This window comes from Mus caroli, unplaced genomic scaffold, assembly GCF_978045245.1.
Source record: "Mus caroli unplaced genomic scaffold, Mus_caroli_1 scaffold_16, whole genome shotgun sequence".
Lineage (NCBI taxonomy): Eukaryota > Metazoa > Chordata > Mammalia > Rodentia > Muridae > Mus > Mus caroli.
The window spans coordinates 16,500,933-16,522,981 of record NW_028227271.1 but is presented as its reverse complement, the minus strand read 5'-3'; the positions used below and the strand labels follow the sequence as shown (position 1 = coordinate 16,522,981).

General features: G+C 47.9%; 1 protein-coding gene across 2 annotated transcripts in view; it reads left to right on the top strand.

Annotated features, from left to right (window-relative positions):
- The window catches only part of Tafa5 (TAFA chemokine like family member 5), a 217,168-nt gene that overhangs the window by 173,984 nt on the left and 21,135 nt on the right, over positions 1–22,049 (top strand). For both annotated transcript variants that reach the window (XM_021183657.3, XM_021183658.3), the window contains exon 3: positions 7,061–7,188. In XM_021183657.3, coding sequence (XP_021039316.1) covers positions 7,061–7,188 — 128 coding nt within the window. The remainder of the gene's footprint in view (positions 1–7,060; positions 7,189–22,049) is intronic.

The following is a 22,049-nucleotide window of genomic DNA, read 5'->3' as shown; positions in this document are numbered from 1 at the left end:
CTCTCACTTGTTCCCTCATTCTATTCCCCTCTTTCTCCCTTCCTCATTCTATCCATCCATATCTCTCTCCCTTGTTTTCTCTCTCTCTTTCTCTCTCTCTCTCTCTCTCTCTCTCTCTCTCTCTCTCTCTCTCTCTCTCTCTCTCTCTCTCTCTCTCTCTCCATTTCTCCCTTGCTCTCCCTCTCTTGCTCTCTCACACTCACTCTCTTGCTCTCAGTTATGGGTTCAGGAGTACAACAACGGGTCTCATAGTCTCACAGCTGGGCAGTTACCAAGGATTGTTCATGGGGTTGGGGTGTGGCTGCCATGCCATTGAGGAGTAACCCCAGGACCAGGGGCTGTAACATGCCTGGCCAAGCCTTGTCTGGAGTACAGAAAATGGGGTCTACTTATGGCATGATCTCCCAAGCACAGCATGTCATCACAGGCAGGCTCCTATGTTTAGGGGAAGTTGTGCACTACCCTTGCTGGTCCCAGAAGTAACTCACCAGTTCCCTGCCCCTAGGAGCACCCAAGGTATACCTGAGCTGGCACAACAAAGGATTCTGCCAGGGATGTGAGTGGTATTAGGCTTATTTTAGCAAACAGAACATAAAATCATTTTATAGTAAAGTGAACCTAGATGACTGGCTGCCACTAGTGGCAGTATGGTGGCCTATGACAAACCTACCAAGAACACCCACAGATTAGGGCAAACAGAAACATAGCTGTGCTTTGCACAGGTAGCAAAGCCTCTGTCACCCTGAGGCCATTCCTCCCACCCCCAGGCCTGTCTAGTTGCCACTAGAGAGCCAGAGCCCTCTAGCCCACAAGGCCTTCATTCTCTTTGCATGCCCCTTGTGGAAAGTGTTCATTCTCACAAATCTGTTACTCTCCCTGACTTTGGGGTCCTTTGTCCAGGTTCTACCCTCTGTCTGAAATTCTACAAGCTAAACAGCCGCTTTCAACTCAATTTAAAGTTGCCTGACTGTGGCAAATTGCTCAGGAGCCTGTGAGCCATTCCTAGTCGGGAAAGGTCTCAGGCCCCTGCATCCTTGCATGGTTCAATGTATTGCACCTACAAGGTACTTGTTCTTCACCTGTCAGAGAAGGCTCTGGGCTCCAGCAGTTGCTTCATACTGGACCTTGGTACATCTGGGACAAGCTTCTGTCCCATATGAGTCAGTGTGTCCACAAGAGAGGTTTAGTGAGGGGAGCAAGCTGCTCCACTGTCCTCAGGACACTCCCCGAGACCCTGGCAGTGTGGAACTGTCAGGTCAGGTCAGGTCAACATCGTGGCATTAAGGATGCATGCTGTGGACATTGGTGTAGGGTCTGTGTGGAACTGTGGGGGAGCAGATGTGAGGTTCTGCATTCAACTTAAGATGTACATCTGAGTGTGTGTGTGTGTGTGTGTGTGTGTGTGTGTGTGTGTGATATAGATATGTATGGTGTATCTGCAAACACCTTTTTATAGTATATATGTGTGCAACCCTACGGTATGGATGCTGTCATGTATATGTGGTGTGTGGATGGATATGCTGTCTGTACAAACATACGTGTGTGTGTGTGTGTGTGTGTGTGTGTGTGTGTGTGTGTGTGTGTGATTCTGCCTTTGGAGAAGCATGTATATACAATAAGGGGGCTTAGGGTCTGGAACATTTTTCTCCCTCTCAGGTGCAACCCTCTCTTCTACCCAGCCTGGAAGACACATGCTTGCCACCACCAACCCCCCTACACACCTGTCTAGAGTATGTTTTCTTCCAGGAACCTGGGATACCTGAGACCCCATCTCCTGACTGCCACAGGCCAAGGAACCCTGGTGGTCATCATATGTTGCAAGCTGTGGCAGCCATCTGCCCAAACCTGGGTCACTGAACCCATTCACTCCTGCTCCTCAGGAGCGTCCATCAGCTTCTAGGGTGTCCTTCCCTGTGCTGAGAACACTGTGCCAACAGGGCCAGAGTCAGAGTCAGACCTCCTCAGCCCATGCCCTGGGTGAGATGAAGTCGTGAAGTGGAGGCATGAAAGGGTCCTTTGTCTTTAGGATGTGGTAGCCCAGTGCTGGCCCAGCACTGTGTCTCCCGCTGCCTCCAGCAGGAAGTGGGCAGGGCTGGGTGAGCTTAGCTCCTGCGGGCAAACAAACGGACCTGTGTGTTCAGTGCTGGTCCAGTGTCCTCGGAGGCTTGGTCCCTGGGCATGCCCGGACTCTGCTTGTCTATGTGCTGCTAGAAACCAGCCCACAACACTGCCTGACTGTCTGTGCTCTGTCCTTGCATGCACATGTGTAAGTATGCATATGTGTGGATATGTATATGCATGAGTACGCACAGAGTGCATACATACATGTGGCTGTATGCATGTGATGTGTAGATATATGCATATGTGACATGTGCATACATGTCAGACTCAGATGTGTGGTATCTGAGTATGTGTATATATGTACAGTGTACATGTGTAGTATAGTGTATGCATCTGTGTAATTATTACATGTGCATATATGTGTGTGCTTATGTATGTGCAATGAGTGCATGTATAAGCATATATGTGTCCATGTGTGCAGTCGTAAATGGTATATGTATACATGTGTGTGGTTGTGTATGTGCTATATATGCAGCTGTGTGAATGTGTATGTCATTGTGTACATGTGTATTTATAGTATATGCATGTGAGAATTTATTCATGTATGCACAGTATATGAATATGTATTTGTGGTGATCACACACATGTGATTGGGTATCCTAGATTTATACACATGATTCTGTATGTGTGTGTGAATGTGTGCTCTGCGTGCATGTGTATCCACATAGGTTGATTTATATTACATGCTGCTGTGCTTACACCATGTGGGGAATGTATTTGTATTCATGTATTCTATGTGCACACCTGTGTCTGCACACATGTACATTCATGAGGATGTGTTTGGCATGTGACTTGGACAGGAGCTTTGTCCTTCCCATAACCTCAGGCCATTAGGACCTGGCTCTGTGAACATCTGTGTGGGGGCTGTCCCCAAGGACAGCAGGCTGCGTGCTTTCTCCCTCTTCCCACTTCTTACCAGAGTGTTAATAGGTGGCGGAGACTCAGGAACCCCATGTGTCTTGCAGAGAAGATGGCCTTGATACAAGATAGGATGGGAGCCGAACCTTTAGCCCACCAACCGTTCTCACCTTCCAAAGCCCATCCATTCTCGGTGTAACCTGCAGGCAGGCATGCTGGAGCTGGTTTCTGGTGCTGCCACCCTACCCTAGCCAGTCCATACTGTGTTACCTCGGGACTTGATGTCCTTCTAGCAGCTGTAGGATCCCCCCTTTATTCATAAGCCAATCCTGTTCTTTCCTTGCTAGGTGGGCAGAGACTGTGTGAATGGAAGTCTGTGGTTCACTGACCTGCTAACCCTCTCTGAGCAGTTTATTGGTATTGCAGGTTTGTGCATACAGGGAAACTTTGTGCTTGAACCTATCTCTTGCATCCCTCAGTAGCTTAGGGCAGAGCACACACATGCACATGGGAGGGGGAGGGGGTGGAGGAGAGATGGGGAGAGGGAGGGAGAGAGGGAGAGAGAGAGAGAGAGAGAGAGAGAGAGAGAGAGAGAGAGAGAGAGAGAGAGAGAGAGAGAGAGAGAGAGAGAGAATATGAATCTTGTTGAGAAAGTTCTCCAGTTTGGGAGGCTGATGCCTGTGATCTGAGGTTTCTGGGCTTATATTTGTTGGCAACTGAGACAGTTTTCATACCATCTTTTGCTGTCACCAAAGATGACACATCAGGGCTGGGGGAAGCAGCTGCTGGTGACTTTGCACAAATAATGAACAGCCAGGGACAGATGTGTGACACAAACCAGCGTCACTTGCCCACCAGCCACCTGTGCTGTGATTAGTGGAAGCCCAGGAGAGTGCCTTGGGCCCGGTGCCTGGCTCTTTGCAATGTCTTCAGCATGGGGATACCCGTGGCCGAGGGAGGCCACAGCTGGGGTGGGCATTGTTCTTACAGCTGTTTCCCAGGAAGCCAGACCCTGAGGGAGCAGCTGCATTCACTGTCTCTTCCTCATAGGGGCTTCACAACTGACTTCGGATAAGGATGGTCCTCACTCCATCAGTTCAGGCTTCCATAGTATACCATATAGTCAGGCTGCTTAGTGTTTTAACATCATCTCTGGGGACTGGAAGTTCAAGGTCACTGTGATGGCATGGCCAGTTTCTGGATTACAGATGTCTGCCTTCTTGCTGTGCCCTCATGGGTGATGGGTTGCAGGGATGGGAAGTACTTATGGGGTCTCTCTTAAGACCACTAACCCGGCCAGATCAAGTATTCATCCTCCTAACCTCCTTTGGATTGAATTACTTCCTTGTGGTCCTATTTCTAAATGTAAGAGTTGGGAGCTTCAGCACCCAGATCTATAGTGTGTCTGTACCGGTAGCATGAAAAGAGCTAGCCTAGGATCCTGGCTATTGGACAGTGCTCCTTGCTGGCAACTAATATAGACACTGGGATGGGGTGAGACAGGCAACTTAAACCACAGCGTTCTCTGCTGTGTCTGTGGCAGGCATAGCTAGTCAATTCCAGGACTTCTGTCTGCTCTGCTACATACACTTCTTTATGGAGTTCCTCCTGCTGTGCCATGCCTAACAAGGAATGGCCACCCATCTAGCTGGGATGCTCATCTTTATGTCGTCAAACTCTCTCAGACCCTCCTGATCACCCTCATGGTAGTCACCCCTTACTGTGTGAGCTCTATCTTGGGTCTTTGCCACCCATTGTCCAAGTTTGATCTGGGCAGTCACTGTCTCCAGAGTCAGTCCTCTGGTTTCTATGCAAAGGGTAACTGTAGGATTGCTAGTTCGAAATCAAGATATCAAGTCACAGGGGGCCTAACACTTGGCAGTTGTGACCTTCCTATGCCTAGTCATGGCCCATGCTATCTCATAGCAGTGAAATCCACTGATTACACACACAGCAGGTGAAGAACTGTGTCTGAGCATACGTCACCAAAGCTCATATGTACTTGCAGACTTGTTTACATGCCAGCTGTCAAATTGCAGAGAAATTGTAATACAAACATCCTATAGATTTGTACCTCTAGTTTAAGCCAGTCTGGAATACTGTGCATATATGTATATATATGTATATGTATGTGTATGTGTATGTGTATGTGTATGTATGTGTGTATACATATATATGTGTGTGTATGTATACATATATATGTATATACACATATACATATATGTATGTATATGAATATATATATATATATATATATATATATATATATATATTCAGTGAAATTGAAAAGAAGGCCTAAGAGAAGGGAGAATGGAAAGGTTGTGGGTGGGACCCAGGATGGAGCTGGGTTGGGTAGGGGGTGTAGTCTCCTCTTGTCTAGAATAGAAAAGTCTCTGTAGCTGTGTCCTGTGAAGGTGACAGAGAGGGACTCACTCCTCTCTCCCAGAGGTGATCAATTCTGCAACTCAGTCACCAGCTCTTTGGTACCTGTTGGGCCATGGGACCAATCAAAGTGTAGTGCTGCTTTAGGAAGGAGGAACCCAACTGAAAAAGGCTATGGTTCCTTAATACACAAGACCCTGATGTCCAAAAGAAATGAACTCAAGCCCATCCATGAGGCAGTGAACTCTGATATGGGCGAGCAGTGCAGAATTCATGCTAGGCCCTTCCTGCATGGAGAGAGGTGTGTCAGGCATGGGGGTCACATTAACAGGAATGTAACAGGTATAATTCTACTCTTTGCTGGGTCTTTTGTGACCCTAGACACCAAAGGGTTTTGCAGTTCTATTTGGTTTCTTTTTAATGAAAGATGCTAAGTGTCTTCCAATCTCGGACACTGGGGTTAAGGTTAAAATCCTGTATAACTGAGCCTTCAAACAGTGCCCAGAGGTGCCGGTGTCCCTTCCAACCACCTGAGTTTATCACTCCCTCGCTGCTGTGATAAAGTACCCGGAAGAAACGGGATGAAAAGCTGACTTCAGTGGGCTCAATTCCTGCTTGCTTGGCTCCATGCACTTAGACAGAACTCGGAGGGACAGAAGTGGGTAGCGTGGGAAAGCGTATCACTTGATGGGCCACTGAGCAGCAAATAGCAAATGCCCATACTAGGCTGACTTTCTCCTTGTTCTTTGCTCTACCCAAGTACTCAAGTAGCCCATTGTGCTGCATATGAACAGGGTAGATCATCCCCCTTTGCCCAGTTCTCTCTGGGAAAGCCCTTATAGACAAACGCTCATGATTGTGCTCCACAGTCTCCTTGGTGATCATAAGCTCTGTCACTTGAAGTATGGTTGGCTATCTCAGAGACTTAGCCTTTGTGCAGACCACAAGCCTTGTGTGTGGGTCTCTTGAATGCAGATACAATAGTAAGAATTGTCTTAGCAGGGTGAGCAGGTCATGGAAGATTCTGGTAATAAGAAAACACTTCATCATGGTCTTCTTCCTCACAGTCTTCTCACAGAGCCTTCCTGACTTACCAGGACAAACCACCAAACCTGGGTGGGTTTCCAAGGAAGACGAAAGGTGGTTTTCATCTGTGTAGGCTTTTCCAGCCTTCTTCTGATGAGCCTGGGACCACCTCCCTACTGTCAGCTCTCCACTAGATCCCCTACCCTGTATGTTCCCAGGAGTAAGACAGAGTCCAGAACCTGCCAGTCTCAGAGCCTTGCACCAAGACAGTGTCTGTAGATGAGGGTGATAGGAATCATGGCCACTGGAATTGCTAACTTCCTGACACTGAACCCTGGTCGTACCCAAGCTGTCCAGGGGACAGTCACCTCAGTCCATCAGTTCTGACAAATCAAAAAGTGAGGGGTTTGTCTCTCAGGAAATGGAATGATGTTATGAAAATTGATCCTCTGAAGTTGGGACCAATGATGCTACACCCAGGAGAGACAGTACATAGCCAGGTTCCATTGGGAATGCCTCCAAATGGCATGGTCCCTGTCTATGGATCTACCCACTGTGATGTCCAGGGGCCAGCCCTGGTTTAGGATGCCAGCACTCCACTCAGTGAAGCCTACAGGTTGGAAGTGCCACACTGACCAGTTCTCTCCTCTGTCTTCTCTCCTCTCTCCCACAGCTCGAATTATCAAGACAAAGCAGTGGTGTGACATGCTTCCTTGCCTGGAGGGGGAAGGCTGTGACTTGTTAATCAACCGGTCAGGCTGGACTTGCACACAGCCCGGAGGGCGGATAAAGACCACCACGGTATGTGGCCCATTTCCTTTCTGGTGGGCATGATGGGGAGAGTTAAGCAGACACAAAAGCCCATGGTGGATGTAGATAGACTCTCAATGGAACAGAAAATGGGTGGCAGCTGGTGTCCCTGTCCTTGTCACAGCTTCTCCTCACTCTCTGTGGATAAGTCCCAGAGAGCCTGTTCCGAATCGGTTGGTCTTTGGGCACACAGGGTCAGAGCCTCAGGACTGGTCAGCTCAGAAATGAAGCTAATACAATGCCTATTGCTAGCACCGAAGCTGCTTGGCTTTGTGGGGGACATGTGGAGGTACATCAGGTACCGCCGAAACCTTAGAACAAGTTTTTGTACCCCTCCTGAGCCCAAGGGGACCATGAAAATTCAGGCCTGGTGGGCACTGCATATGGTTTGCTGCTGCCCCAGATATGGTGCAGTGGCTGATAACAACCCCCAAGAGCTCCAGTACCTCACCCACCTCATCCCACTGAGCAGGGCACACTAAGCTCTTTCTGGGGCTTAGCCAACCTGGTCTCCAGGACTGCTTCTCCCACAGGTGGTTGAGTACAGAGGACTCGAGGGTGTCCTTTGATAATTTGCTGCTGTTTCTCTTTCTTTGAACTTTCTGAGGTAATGGCACCACACAATGCCTAGACACTGTAGACAATTAAATTACCCTCTGTGATAATACAACTAAGGGGTGAAGGGTTCTTGGGCAAGATAGTTAAGCCTCAACCTCATCATTTGGGCTAGCGACTGTTCATTTAGAATTCATTGAGAATGACTTCTTTGAGAATGACGCAAAGGTGAGACCTGTTCAGGGTCAGTGTGGGGACTTGTTGGGCTGCTAAGTGGACACAGAAGCAAGCACACTTCAAAGAGCCTTAGGCTCTGAGGAGCCTGGAGAGATGCACAGCATAGGGAAGCCACAGGTATAGAATGCTCTATGTCGGCCTCTGCTCTGTGCAGACCATAGCCTATTGAACACCTTAATGCCCAAGACCCCCAGGCAGGGACCACAGTTGGGTTTGAGGGGAGTAATAGACAATGATGAGCCCCATCACCCATAACCTGGCAGAGGGCTGCTAAAGGCATGCCCCATTGCCACATAGTAGCCTCCTGGGTAAGGCTAAGCCTCTCCAGCCAAGCCCCAGGCCGTCCAGCCACCTAAGGGTCATACTGATGAACACTGATGCCAAGAAAGAAGTCACATAGCCCTCGTCCTCTGGGATTCAGGGTAGAGTCATGACAAAGCCAGAGGTTCTTAATTCCCAGACCTATGACTTCTGAGAACCACAGGTAGCCCTAAGCACTGTGGGCTCACCATTTTCTGGGGTCACACTTAAAAGAAATGGGCAAGTTAAGTCAGTGTGCATTCGCAATTGCACACCAAAGTAGACTGGGCAGGTGTGAGGGTCCCCTGAAGGCAAGAAGGGAACTGGACAGCTCTGAAGTCTAATCTACCCTGTGTCCTTCAGTCTAGAGAAGTGAGGCCCAACTCCTGCTGGAACCTCTGGCCTGAGGTGACATGTTTTTAAGGTATCTAAAATATTTGTTCTCAAGAGGGATCTTAAGAAACCACAATTTAAAGTCCCTTCTGGGTGTGATGACATCATGGCCTCTTAAAGATAGAGTAAATTAATACTCTAGGTTTCACATGCCACCATAAATTCTTTTTCAAAGATAATGGTCTTGTCACCCATTGTTTTTAAGAGGGGTGGTGGCTGCTAATTCCTCTCCAGTGTCACCCATTCCAGATTGGACCTTCCTCTAGCCAAGACCCCTCCCCAGCCTGCACTTCAGCTATATGAACTCTGCAACCAAGTCCTATGGTATCACCTGCTGAGAGGGGGTGCTCAGAGGATAACCTGTGCCTGGGGAATCCTGTAGCCTGTCCCCTCCTGGGGCCTCCTAAGTGTGTGTGATAAATGGATCCATTGATTAGCCCAGTGCAGACCCCATGCACATGCTGATGTTCGCATTTCCGCAATCACTGCTTCTCACAAGTGGGGGTCACCACCCCATTAGTGGGTCGTGAAATTAATTTACTGGCTCATGATCAGCATGTAAAAGGAGGAGGAAGGGTCATAAAAATACTAGCGTGCTTCTCAGGTCGCTGAGATGAGTGCCACTTATCTCACCACAAGCCCAGTGGGTGCTGTGCGAGATTCCTGCGCCACTGTGGAAAGTGGGAAGTCTCTGTCCCTGAGGACTCTGGAGACAAACCAGGCTCTGGGATAGCCTTATTAAGTGTTACCTCTGGAGTTGCCCCTTACACTTTGCCTTGTAAGCATCCTTCTTTGCTGAGCCAGATGACTAGTTAGACTGCTGAAGGTTCTCCTCCGTGTGGATACAGTTCTCTCTCCTGCATCCATCCATGGAGCATTGGTTTTAGAGATAGGGCAAAGAGGAAGGGGTTCCCTTCCTCTACTGAAGCTCCTGGGCTCCTGGGCTCCTGGGCTCCTGGGCTCCTGGGCTCCTGGGCTCCTGGGCTCCTGAGCTCCTGGTTTCCACTAGCTCTGGCAGCAGGACTTACAGGAGACCTAAATGAAATGACCTGTAGGATCCTGGATGGGGATTCTGGTCCCTCATGGGTAGTCAGGAATGGATCTCTGTGCAGATGTTGGCTGGCTATGGCTGCACTGCACACATGTTAGTGGCTTTCATGGATATTCTAATCAGTGTTTACTCTGTGCTTCTGTAATGTTTATGCATTGCAAGATGCTCAACGGTAAGCTGTACCGTTCCCTAAATCAGAATAAGCCAGCTGGATTGGAATCCATTTTTCCAATTAGCTATTAAGCACCATGTTTTAATTCTGTATGCAGAAACAGGCAGTTGCAGGGGTAGGAAGGTTTGGGGAGGGCTTCTCAGGAGTCCTGCTCGATAGCTAGTACTGCATAGACATGTATACCCTAGAGAACATAGATCTAAATGTGCCCACATGTCAGCCCTAGGAATACATGTGGACATAAGGGTCCTACCTGTACCCAGTATTTCAGGGTGTCTATTACAGACAGATGTAGAGTCCATCTGAGCAGCCAATCTGAGCAGTGGTTCCTTTCAGCTTGCCTGAAAAATGGCTGCTGACTTGGGCTGGCCAGCCCATCCCCCAATCCACTGGGGCATCTGGAGGTCAAGAGCACTGAGAACAGTCATATCATGAAAGAACACAAATGCAGATGGTCTGCTTATTAGCTGTCCTGGCAGCATCTTCTGCTGTGCCTAGCATCTGTCCATGGCAACCCTGCTTCAGGAGGGCTGGCCCGGAGCAGGGAGGGCCCTGCTCTCTTCTGATGGACAGGCAGCTGTTCAGTGGGCTACACTCATTCCTCTTGGGACTCTGCCTCCACAGCTTCCTGCCAACTTGGAAGTGGGGAGGGGTTGGCCTAAAGGTCTGCATCATGGGATTCTGAAGGTTATGTGTGGCCATACTTAAAAAAAAAAAACTGGGTTCCTCCCAGGAGTCAACATAGATCCTTGGCCATAGCTAGCTGAGTGGCAACACACAGGTGTGCCTAGGTTCCCATCAGTGTTGTGGGTCACCACGGAGCTCCCAGAATGAGATATGAGGGGGGAAAACATCTAAACTTCAGAAGGAAAAAGTCAGTCCCACACTCTCCTGCCTTGATCTAAAATAGAAATATTTGGGTCTAACGGGGATTCTCAATTGAAAAAAAAAAACACCTTCATACATTTGTAGTGTTTTCCTAATGAGTGACTGATGTGGGAGGGTCCAGCCCATCGCGAGCTGTGCTACCCCTCGTAAGATGATGGACGGTCCTGAGTGCTGTAAGAAAGCAGGCTGAGCAAGTCATGGGGAACAAGGCAGTTGCATTCTTTCATGACCTCTGCATCAGTTCCTGGTTTGGTTTTCTTCTATGATACAAACCCTAACTAAGATACACACACAGAGAAACACATACAGAGAGAGACAGACAGACAGACAGACAGACAGACGCATAGATGCAGACCTCAGAATGAAATGCCTAACTGTTCAAGCAGAGACTGGCACCCAGGTGTCCCCAGCCCAGGTGTTGCAGAACACAGATGCTGGAGACCAGATGTGGCTACTAACCTGTAGTTCCCTGGTTGCTGGGATGGTCTACCAGTGTGGAGGGAGAGCAGGCCTTGCTCATAGAGCCCACACTGTTAGCTCTGCACCCCTACCCAGGTGAAGGTAGAGGATGAAGGGACTAGAACGTGGCGGGCATCCCCTGGGAGCCGGAGCAATGAACAGACTCCTGGGTTACACTTAGAGTAGGAATCTGGATACACTTCCAAAGGTTTGGATCTGGAAAAAGAAAATGGAAAGCCTTTCTAAGAAGTCAAATGGGAAAAACAAATCCCTGGGGATGGGAGTCATACGGCTGCTTCAGCCGGACTTCATTCCTCATCTGTGTTCTAGTCCCTGCCCACCGTGGATCCGCAGGCACTGCAGCGCCATCTCCAGAGGTCCACTCGCTTGCAATGAGAACCCTCACATGTGCACTCAGCAGGACTTCTAAGGGGTGAAGGCTGAGCTGAATCAGGAAGCTCGCAGGCAGGGAAGCGTGTCCACCTTGGATCCCGCCCCTCACCCAAGACAGCTGATTTTATAGGTGGCCAGGAAGGGCCTCTCCTAGAATGAGTGCACAGGAGCCATGCTGGAGCCTTTCTGAGTGGTAAGCAGTTCGTCTGCACAGTAGGGTCAATGCAGCAACCTTGATCAGAGAACCTGGAAGGCATGCAGTATACTGCACACAGATTCCCTGTGTCACTATGAAGTGACACAGGCATTAACAGGATAGATGTGGAGTGAATTCTGGCCTGGCTGCTTCTGGGGATTCCTATGGTCACTTTCCATCCCCACACAGCAAGCAGTGAGCTTTGTAGCAGCTGCTGTCAGAGCCTAGGCTCCTTGAGAACAAAGCCAGCCTGTGTAGTGGGATGGATACCTAGCTTTGTATGAAGCCCCTTTCATACAGAAGAAGGTGAAGAAGTGTCCTGGCAGGGAGATCCTTGGCTTCCGAGTGACTAGTCACATGTGAGCAGCAAAGGGGATTCCAGCTTAGCCACCCTAGGGAGCCCTTGGCACTCTGCATCTGACCTGACTGTACCTTCTGGGACCCTATGGCTGTCTTACTCCTCACAGTAAAGCCATGCCAGGAAGTTCCATTGTCTCCCCGTCCTGCTACCTGTCCCATATGACCCTCCTCCCTCTGTCTGATGCTGGGAATCTCTGCAGCTTATATCCTTCCTATGCATGCAGGCAACTCCCTAGTTCTGAAACCCAGACGTTGGGAACATGGTATGCAGGGTGCCACATCTTTTCTTGATTTAATACTCTTCATTCTCCCAGGTAGCTAATTACACACAGATGAGACTGGGGAGCACAAGCTTATACCACACACGCACGTGCGCGCGCACATACACACACACACACACACACACACATATGTCACCTGCTCCTACCACCACTAAGCCACTCCCCATGACATCTACATCTTTGATTCCAGATGTCCCCTGAGCTGGGCCTGATTCTCAATGTCATCTGGCCTCGAGAAGCCACCTTGCTAGAAAGACTGTGTCAAGAGACATATGTGGGCTGTGTCTAGCCAGTAATCAAAGGAGCAGGTGGAACCCTCCCCAACCTGGTCTCTACCTGGGAAAAACAGGCCTTCAGGAGACTTCCTTAGCTGAGGAGAGGCAGATCCCCAAGGGAGCAGCAGAATCCGTGAGGCCAAGAAGGCGAGGCCAAGGATTTAGAATCCTCCCTCTGAACACAAAGGGGACACAACTGGAAAGGAGGTGTCGTGTGAGCTCATCTCAAGGGACAGTGCTCCCCTGGGACAGCCTGACTTAGTCAGTAACACCACAGGGAACACCTATGTGACCCCACTGCATCTCACGGGGAGGGGCAAGAAGAGTGGGTCGTAGTGATTGGTTGCCTTCAATGGACACTGGGGTGTTCTTGTGTGGATTCACTGTTCAAATCCCACATCTAGAGGGAGTCAGTGAGTCACCGTCCATGCAGCTGACCTAAGTGGACCACACTGACATTCTTTTCTTTTTTTTTTTTTTTTAATTTATTTTTTTATTAGGTATTTTCCTCGTTTACATTTTCAATGCTATCCCAAAAGTCCCCCATACCCACCCCCCAATCCCCTACCCACCCACTCCCCCTTTTTGGCCCTGGGGTTCCCCTGTACTGGGGCATATAAAGTTTGCAAGTCCAATGGGCCTCTCTTTGCAGTGATGGCCGACTAGGCCATCTTTTGATACATATGCAGCTAGAGACAAGAGCTCCGGGGTACTGGTTAGTTCATATTGTTGTTCCACCTATAGGGTTGCAGTTCCCTTTAGCTCCTTGGGTAATTTCTCTAGCTCCTCCATTGGGGGCCGAGTGATCCATCCAATAGCTGACTGTGATCATCCACTTCTGTGTTTGCTAGGCCCCGGCATAGTCTCACAAGAGACAGCTATATCTGGGTCCTTTCAGCAAAATCTTGCTAGTGTATGCAATGGTGTCAGCGTTTGGAAGCTGATTATGGGATGGATCCCTGCATATGGCAATCACTAGATGGTCCATCCTTTCGTCACAGCTCCAAATTTTGTCTCTGTAACTCCTTCCGTAGGTGTTTTGTTCCCATTTCTAAGAAGGGGCAAAGTGGTCCAAACTTTGGTCTTCGTTCTTGAATTTCATGCGTTTAGCAAATTGTATCTTATATCTTGGGTATCCTAAGTTTCTGGGCTAATATCCACTTATCAGTGAGTACATATTGTGCGAGTTCCTTTTTGACATTCTTTTCTTAAACCTGCTTGGCTCCCAGCACTCTCCTAGTCCCAGTGCCACAAGCCTAGTACATGAAGACCCAAAGAACCAACACTTGGGAAGCAGATCCACTCTCTTGTCTACCAATAGAACTCACTGGTAGGGACCAACCTAGGCCATAGGTTAGAGGCCGTGGCCCCCACCTCCAGTACGATCAGAGGGTACCTGTGACATCTTGCTGGTAGAGAAGTACCAAACATACCAGGAGCATGGGCAGAGGAGGAGCCCGACATACAGGGTAAAAAGAACCACCATGCACAACGAAATACTTCCCACAGGCAGACTGCCAAAAAGGAACGTCACAGAACAGGAGGAGGAGAAAATCCTGCCTGCAACCCTGGAGCAGACATGGCCTCTCGCCCAGCAGCCCTGCACCTCAGATCGATTTAGATACTTTCTGGACGTGACGTCCTCACAAGGACAAAGCAGACTGGATTAAGAAGTGGTGTGAGCACTGAGGCGGTCCTTGCAGACCCAGTCTGCAGGAGCCCGGTGCCTGTGCCCTAACGCAGCTTTGTTCAGCACAAGTGATGAAAGACCACAGTCATTACTCGGATCAGTGCGCAGTCCATTCTCTGCTCATCTGAGTCACCCTGTTCATCACCACGGTAATAGCTGGACATTTTAATGGATTCAGTGCACAAACAAAAATGTATATGGTGGTGCTGCATCAAGTAGTATTGTAAGCAGAGACATCCTTCATGCTCCTGGCGGATATGTGCCCGGAAACAAAAACAAACAAACAAAGGAGATTGGTTTGACAGAGCTACGTTATTTCTGTTGGCATTTTTCAAGAGGAGAGGCATTACGGCTGGTCCCTCTTTCCCGTAATTGGTCTGCATTCATCTCAATTTTCCTTAAAGCGGTTGTTCTTTGAATTGTTTTTAAATGCATAAACAGCAAATGGTCGGAACTGGGGAGAACTGGCTCAGTGCAGAGTGGAAGACAGAGCCTGTCATATGAGACAGGTGGGCACAGGGTGAACTCACTGTCACAGGAAGGGTACTCCTCATGATAGTGGAGGTGATCAGCAGTTGGGCAGGTACTGAGCAGGCCTGAAGGTGGCACTGGGATGGCTTAAGTGTTCCGGTGAGGTGAAGATGAGGGGTCAGGCTCTATTTAAGGACGGTGTTCCAAGACCAAGAGTAAGGCCAGGGAAATATAGTTTTTGCCTCTGTGAAACTGGCCCACATGCTCTGAGTGTTCCTGTCTTCCCAACTCTATTTCCCTGTCCATCCCATTCCTCATCTCCCAGGTGCATTGGTTGTATGTTGGAAGCTAAGGGTGTAGGCTGATTCAGCACATGGTCCCCTGTGTTAAGAAGGTGTTGAAACCCTCACAGGTCTCCAGAGGGCTCAGTCTTTGGTGTTCGGTGAATATTCGTAATTATCTCGGTATCTACTGCAATGCTGAGAACATAGATAAGGTAATACTTGTCCCCAGTGCTGTGGTACTGTGTCACACCAACACAGCTGAGGGGGGCAGGGGGCCTCCTGACTGGAATGTCCTCCACCCATGGAAGCTGGGGATAGAGTCACCACCAAAAGTGAGATCTTGTTCTTTCAGAAATAGCACCCCCTCAGGCCTCATCCTTTCACAATTCTGAGTCCTTGCTATAGCCATGGAAAAGGTGAAGCACCTTCGTAGGGTCCCGTGTCCTGACCAACCCTCTTCTATGGCCTAGCTACCCCCTAGACTTGAGGAAAGCAGGCTGTGGAATGTTCCAGAAAGTTGTGTTAGAGACCTGTGAAAAGGTCCTAAAGTCATCTCTTAAGTAGAACCCAGAATGGTCAACTCGAATAGGCTTCCCTGTACACAGTGAAGTTCATACCCAGTTGACCACCCTAAGATGTGACAATTCAGGCCACCTATTGGGCCAGGCATGAGTCCCCAACAGATAACCCTGCTTCCCCCATTAAGGGACCAAACTCCATCTTGGCAGGTAATGCTGGCTGAGTGCTCCAAGTATGTTTCTTTGTGTTGCTTTAATTTGGCTGTAGACTCTCTTAGGTAAAAATGATGTTTTCATTAAGGCCAGAAGTAGATGCAGGTCTCAGCTATGTGGGAAATAGCAGGATATTGACTATAAAGATGGAAGATAAAGTTAGCATCTGTGTGTTCATTATGGAAGCTGTTGGGCCATACCTTCTCACACCTTCCTGAGCTCTGACCTTGAGTCAGGCTATCCCTTAGTCCCAGGCTCCCTGAGTTGGTCCTCATTGTTAGATATACATATCTGACTCACTGTCCTTAGCCAGTTCTGCAAGCTGAGTGAGCAGGAGTGGCCTTGCCCATGGCAGACCCTTTGCAGTGGCCTCTGTGTGCTACAGAGGTGAAGAAATATGAACCTTCAGCATAGGTGTTTGACTAAGTTAGGGTTTCCATTGCTATGACAAGACACAGAAATCAAGTTGGAGAGGAAAGTGTTTATTTGTTTTACACTTCAATATCTTCAATATCAACGATATTAGTCAGGATTCTCAAAACTGATGGAATGATTCTCCCACATATATATATATATATATATATATATATATATATATATATATATATATTATAAATACACACACACACACATAAAGGGAATTACAATGGCTTACAGGCTGCAATCCAATTAATCTAACAATAGCTAGCTATGAGCAGAAAGTTTAAGAATCTAGTAGTTGCTCAGTCCCACAAGGCTGGATGTCTCAGCCACTCTTAAATATATGCTGGAATCCTGAAGAAGTAGGCTCCAATGCCAAGTGAAGGAATGGATGTGCTAGCAAGGCAGGGGCAAGATAACGAAGAACAAAACCTTCCTTCTTCTATTGTGGTTATATAGGCTTCCAGGAGAGGGTGTGGCCCAGATTAAAGGTGTGTCTTCCCGCCTCAAGATGCAGATCGGAGGCATGCCCTTCATTTCTGGATTGTAGTTCGTTCTAGATATAGTCAAGTTGACAACCAACAATAGCTGTCACATTATCAAAGGAAGTCAGAACAGGAACTCAAACAGGGTAGGAACCTAGAGGCAGGAGCTGATGCAGAGGCCATGGAGGGTGCTGCTTACTGGCTTGCACCCCACGGCTTGCTCAGCCTGCTTTCTTATAGAACCCAGGACCACCTTTCCCAGGGGTGGTACCTCCCACAATGGACTGAGTCTTTCCCCATCAATCACTAATTAATAAAAGGGCCTACAGTCTGATCTTATGAAGGTTTTTCCCTCCTTTCAGATTATTCTAACTTGACATAAAACACCAGTAGTGTTTGTGATATATCTTTAAAAATGAGATTGAGGGTTTTGTGCCTCTATCCACATTGGTTTAAATGTCAACTCTGTTAAGTCAGACACTCAGCAGGTGCATCAAGTCCTAGGACAACCTCTGCCCAAGCCCCAGCAGCAGCAGCATGGATGACTTTGCAGATCTCCCGCATAAATGCCCCATCCCCTGCACTGGAACATAAATCTCAGCCTTAGCCTGCAGCATACACAATAACACCTAGGCACATTTTAAGAGAAGAGCCCTGTTCTGGGACTGATGACCCTTCTAGATCAGACTCAGACATTCATAGCCTGGGGAACTGACACTTCTATGTCTCTGGGTAGGTGTCTGGTGGCAGCCGGGCTTCCTAAGCCTTGGTTTTCTTGTCTGGAGAAGGCAGGAGGGTTCCCTTAGCTCTCCTCTCCAGTTACTGGGATAAGAAAGGAAGGGTGGAGGGAAAAGGCTTCTGAGACATGAGGAGTCTCTGTAGAGAAGGTTATTACCCTTTTATACCCCACATATGCTGGGATGCTCCCATCCCAGTGGCTGTGTAGGATGAAGGAGCCTCTTCTGGGAGGCCTTCTCTTGATGTGATAGCATTCATGCATTGTGAACGGTCAAACCACTCCTTGTGTACCTGTATCTCTCCAGCATGTTGGTTGGATCTGGTTGGATCTGCTATATGTATACATGGCCATCTCACAGGGCATGGAGCCAACTGGTAGGTTAGTTTTCAAAGATGAGGTGAGAGAGCCTGGTATTTATTTTTTCACTATGGGAGAAGTGGGACTTCTCAGTAACTAGAGGGAGAGGAATCCTAAGCCCTTGGAGATGCATCCATGATTTGTAAATTAATGTAGTGGTGGGACTCAACATGCCAGCTTCATCTTCTGCCCAGCTTCCAGTTAGCAAGGAGGTTTGAAATAATAACTCAAAATATTGTCAAGCCTTAAGAGTAAGAAGAGACTCCCCATGTCAGATGTCCTTGAGCTCCTCAGAAGAGCCAACAGCGCATGTCACCTCTGAACCATGCTTTGACTATTAGTCACAATGCAAAAGAACCCTAGGACATCTTCCTCTTAGTCGGCTTAGCATTGGGACATGTGAGGATGGAGGTGACAGGAAAGCAGAAGACATGGCACAGGAACCCTGCTCCAGCAAGTGGAGCAATGGTGGGCTCAAGAGAGCTCGCTGGCATAACTTATTTGTTGGGCAGATCCTCCTGTGTGGAGCAGAAACAAAGAGAGCTCAGAGCCTGTGGTCATCCTATCTGCTCTCTGACCTCTGAAGGAAGTGAAACTACAGAGCTGAGGCAGAACCCAACCTTGTAATAGCAAGAACCCTACCCTGAGGCCACCTCTGACTGGCAAGAACCTGTTGGTGATCACATGACGAGAAGTGTTTCTTTACATTTCCCAGTGTATACCCAGGTCCAGCCTGGAAGAGGACACAGCAGTCCATACCCAAGGGAGCAGAGAGAGAGTCTGAAGACTTGGCAGCCAAGCCTTCTTGGAATATAGGGCAGCTTTGCTCTCTGTTTGGTGGACTCAGGCCATAGACTGGAGCTTGGTGAATTGAGCTCCATCTGTGAGAAGTGTGACCAGAAGAGAGGCCCAGGCAACCCTGGAGCAGCCCATTGGGCTCACACTGGTGGCCTCAGGTGTTGCCTGGATACTCCGGAGTTGAACATGGCCATGTCTGTTATTCCAGGATAGCGTGGCAGAGAAGAGCCTGGACTGAAGACAGGCCCTTGTGCTTTCCCACAGAGACTTGTAGCACATGCAAAAAACACTGAGGACCTAAGAGCAGAATTCAAATGTGTATTGGAAGCTACAAATAATAGAATTGTCACCACAGAAAATGGAAACGGCTTCGTGAGAGCAATATTAAAGCCGGGAAACAGCAAAGTGGAATTAAATGGAGAGGAGGCAGATTTGGAGGCCAGAGAAGAGACAAAGAGCCTGAGAGTAGGGGTGCTGCCTGGAAGAACCCTGACATCAGGAAGTATAAAGATGAGCCTATGGCTGGAGTATGGTGTTAGAAAGAAACACTCAATCCTCACCCCAGCCCTCACCCCCAGGCAGAAGTAAGTCCCAACTAGGGAAGGAACTCAACTGGATCTGCCATCGCAGGACATGCCTGACTTGGATGGATGAATGAAGGAAACCTGTGTGACAGCCATTTAGATGACACTGAAGAAAGGAAAGATGGAAGAGCGAGATTCACAGAACCAACGCAGACACAGTCTTGTGAGCCCAGGGATACCTGAAGCCAGAAGATGAGAGGGCTTTCACCAAGATAGGCCAAACCACAATCTCCCTCATGGACTCAGCCTTATTTCTAATTGCTTTAGACAAAGGTAGTAACTAGAAGCAGTTTCCATGACTGGGAAAGTATAACCCCACATAGTGTTCCCACAAAGGTGAATAAAAGATACACTCAGATCAATAAAGCTAGACTCGGAAATCAGGAGATGAAAAAGTTCATGTGAGGGAAAATGGATGCCCACCACTGACACCAGTCACAGGCCATGATGGACACATACCTAAAACCCCAGCACTAAGGAAACCGAGGCAGGAAGATCTCCAGTCTGAAGCCACCCCGTTGCTATGACTACACAGTTGCATGCAAGCTCCCATTCCTGCTCCTTGATTTGCTCTGACTTATGCAAAGCTCCTCTTTTGTAAATGATGCTTTAGTGTCACCTGGTTGATTAAGGATGGCCAGAGAACAACCAGCAGCAGTGTGGGGAGGATCATGCCAGCCCATCCTCAGTGCAGGATCATTCCTCTTTGTGGTCAAAGGTTTCCAGGATGGCTTCTGTCCTTTGGGAAATGGACTCCTTGATTTTATTGGCATTAAAAATACCAGTAGACCTAAGCCTGTTTTCTGATAAAGCACCACAAATAAAAGAAGCAAAAAAGGATCAGAGGAGATGTGCAAAATGAGTGGATCCAGGAGAGAAGGGTAGCCAGAAGCCATTACAGAGCATTACGGATGGCAGGAACCTTGCCTGTGAAAACAGTACATGTAAATGGACCAGCTGTCTCTATTTAAAAAGCAAAGACTGTCCAGGTCAGTTGTTCAAGATAGCAATGGTTCAGAGCTGTCCAAAGGCACTCTAAGCAACACAGGAAGGGTTTAAGGTGAAGATAAAGTTATACCAAGTTATGGAAACGAAAGGAAAACGGAAAGTAAGATATAAGAAATTGGAACATTATGATGTCATATATCAGTACAGTTAGTTCATGACATATATTTGTTGGTGCATTGTAGTTCAATTTAAGTGAAAATAAAGAGTAATATCTGGGACCTCCACAGATGACAAGCATGCCAGGGACACAGATGAGGTAACATGATTGCAGATGGAATGAACAGAATTGAAGTTGAGATAACACTGGGCTTTGAATCTGAGAGTTATGTGCATCTGTTAGGTCTGAATAATTGCCAGCCAGAGATGGAGTAGGGAGTAGCAGGGCCTAGGTCCTGTGAAACACACCTTCCCACAGAGGCTTTTGCCATTACCTATGGAAACTGGTGTATGAACAAGGATGTTGCTAATGTGTTATTATTTTCAAAATCTCCACAAAAAATATCATCCTAGACAGAAGAGGTGTGCCAACCTTCCTTCCAAACTAAACCAGGAGCTGTGCTTCCTTAAGGCCACAGAGAGTTGAAACCAAGTTGCCATGCAGCAGTTCACAGGCTAACTCAGAGGTGACCTGGCTCTCCGGGCCTCCATCTGTGTGCGGATAGAACAAGCAAGATGCTACCCCCAGGGCTGGTGCCACAAGTGAGTCATCACCTGATGTGATGTCTGAACTGGGCAGAGTATGTTGGGCAGTCACCCATGGAACTCGGGTCCCATTTAAGATGAAGTAGAAAGAATTCAGTGTGCCCAGTAAGCAGTGTTCTTGGTGTGAGTGGGGGGTATCGTTACAAATCAGAAACAATGAAAAGTGTTTTTAAAATTAATTAACTAATTAATTAATTTAAAATAAATAACCACTCTCCAAGGAAAGAAAAAAATAGCATCAAAATTATTTAGCCTAAAAAGAAACGCCTGGAATTGGTTGCTCTACCTTTGATAATCTTATATAGACATGACTTTTTTTAACCTCCATTTAGCCCACATTCTTTTTTTTTTTTGATTTTTAATATTTTTATTACATATTTTCCTCAATTACATTTCCAATGCTATCCCAAAAGTCCCCCATAGCGCCCCCCACTTCCCTACCCACCCATTCCCATTCTTTTGGCCCTGGCATTCCCCTATATTGGGGCATGTAAAGTTTGCAAGTCCAATAGGCCTCTATTTCCATTGATGGCCGACTAGGCCATCTTTCGATACATATGCAGCTAGAGACAAGAGCTCCGGGGTTCTGGTTAGTACATCATGTTGTTCCAACAATAGGGTTGCAGATCCCTTTAGCTCCTTGGGTACTTTCTCTAGCTTCTCCATTGGGAGCCCTGTGATACATCCAATAGCTGACTGTGAACATCCACTCCTGTGTTTGCTAGGCCCCGGCATCGTCTCACAAGAGACAGCTATATTTGGGTCCTTTCAGCAAAATCTTGCTAGTGTATGCAATGGTGTCAGCGTTTAGAAGCTGATTATGGGATGGATCCCTGGATACGGCAGTCTCTAAATGGTCCATCCTTTCATCACAGCTACGAACTTTGTCTCTGTAACTCCTTCCCTGGGTGTTTTGTTCCCAATTCTAAGAAGGTGCACAGTGTCCACACTTTGGTCTTCATTCTTCTTGAGTTTCATGCGTTTAGCAAATTGTATCTTATATCTTGGGTATCCTAAGTTTTG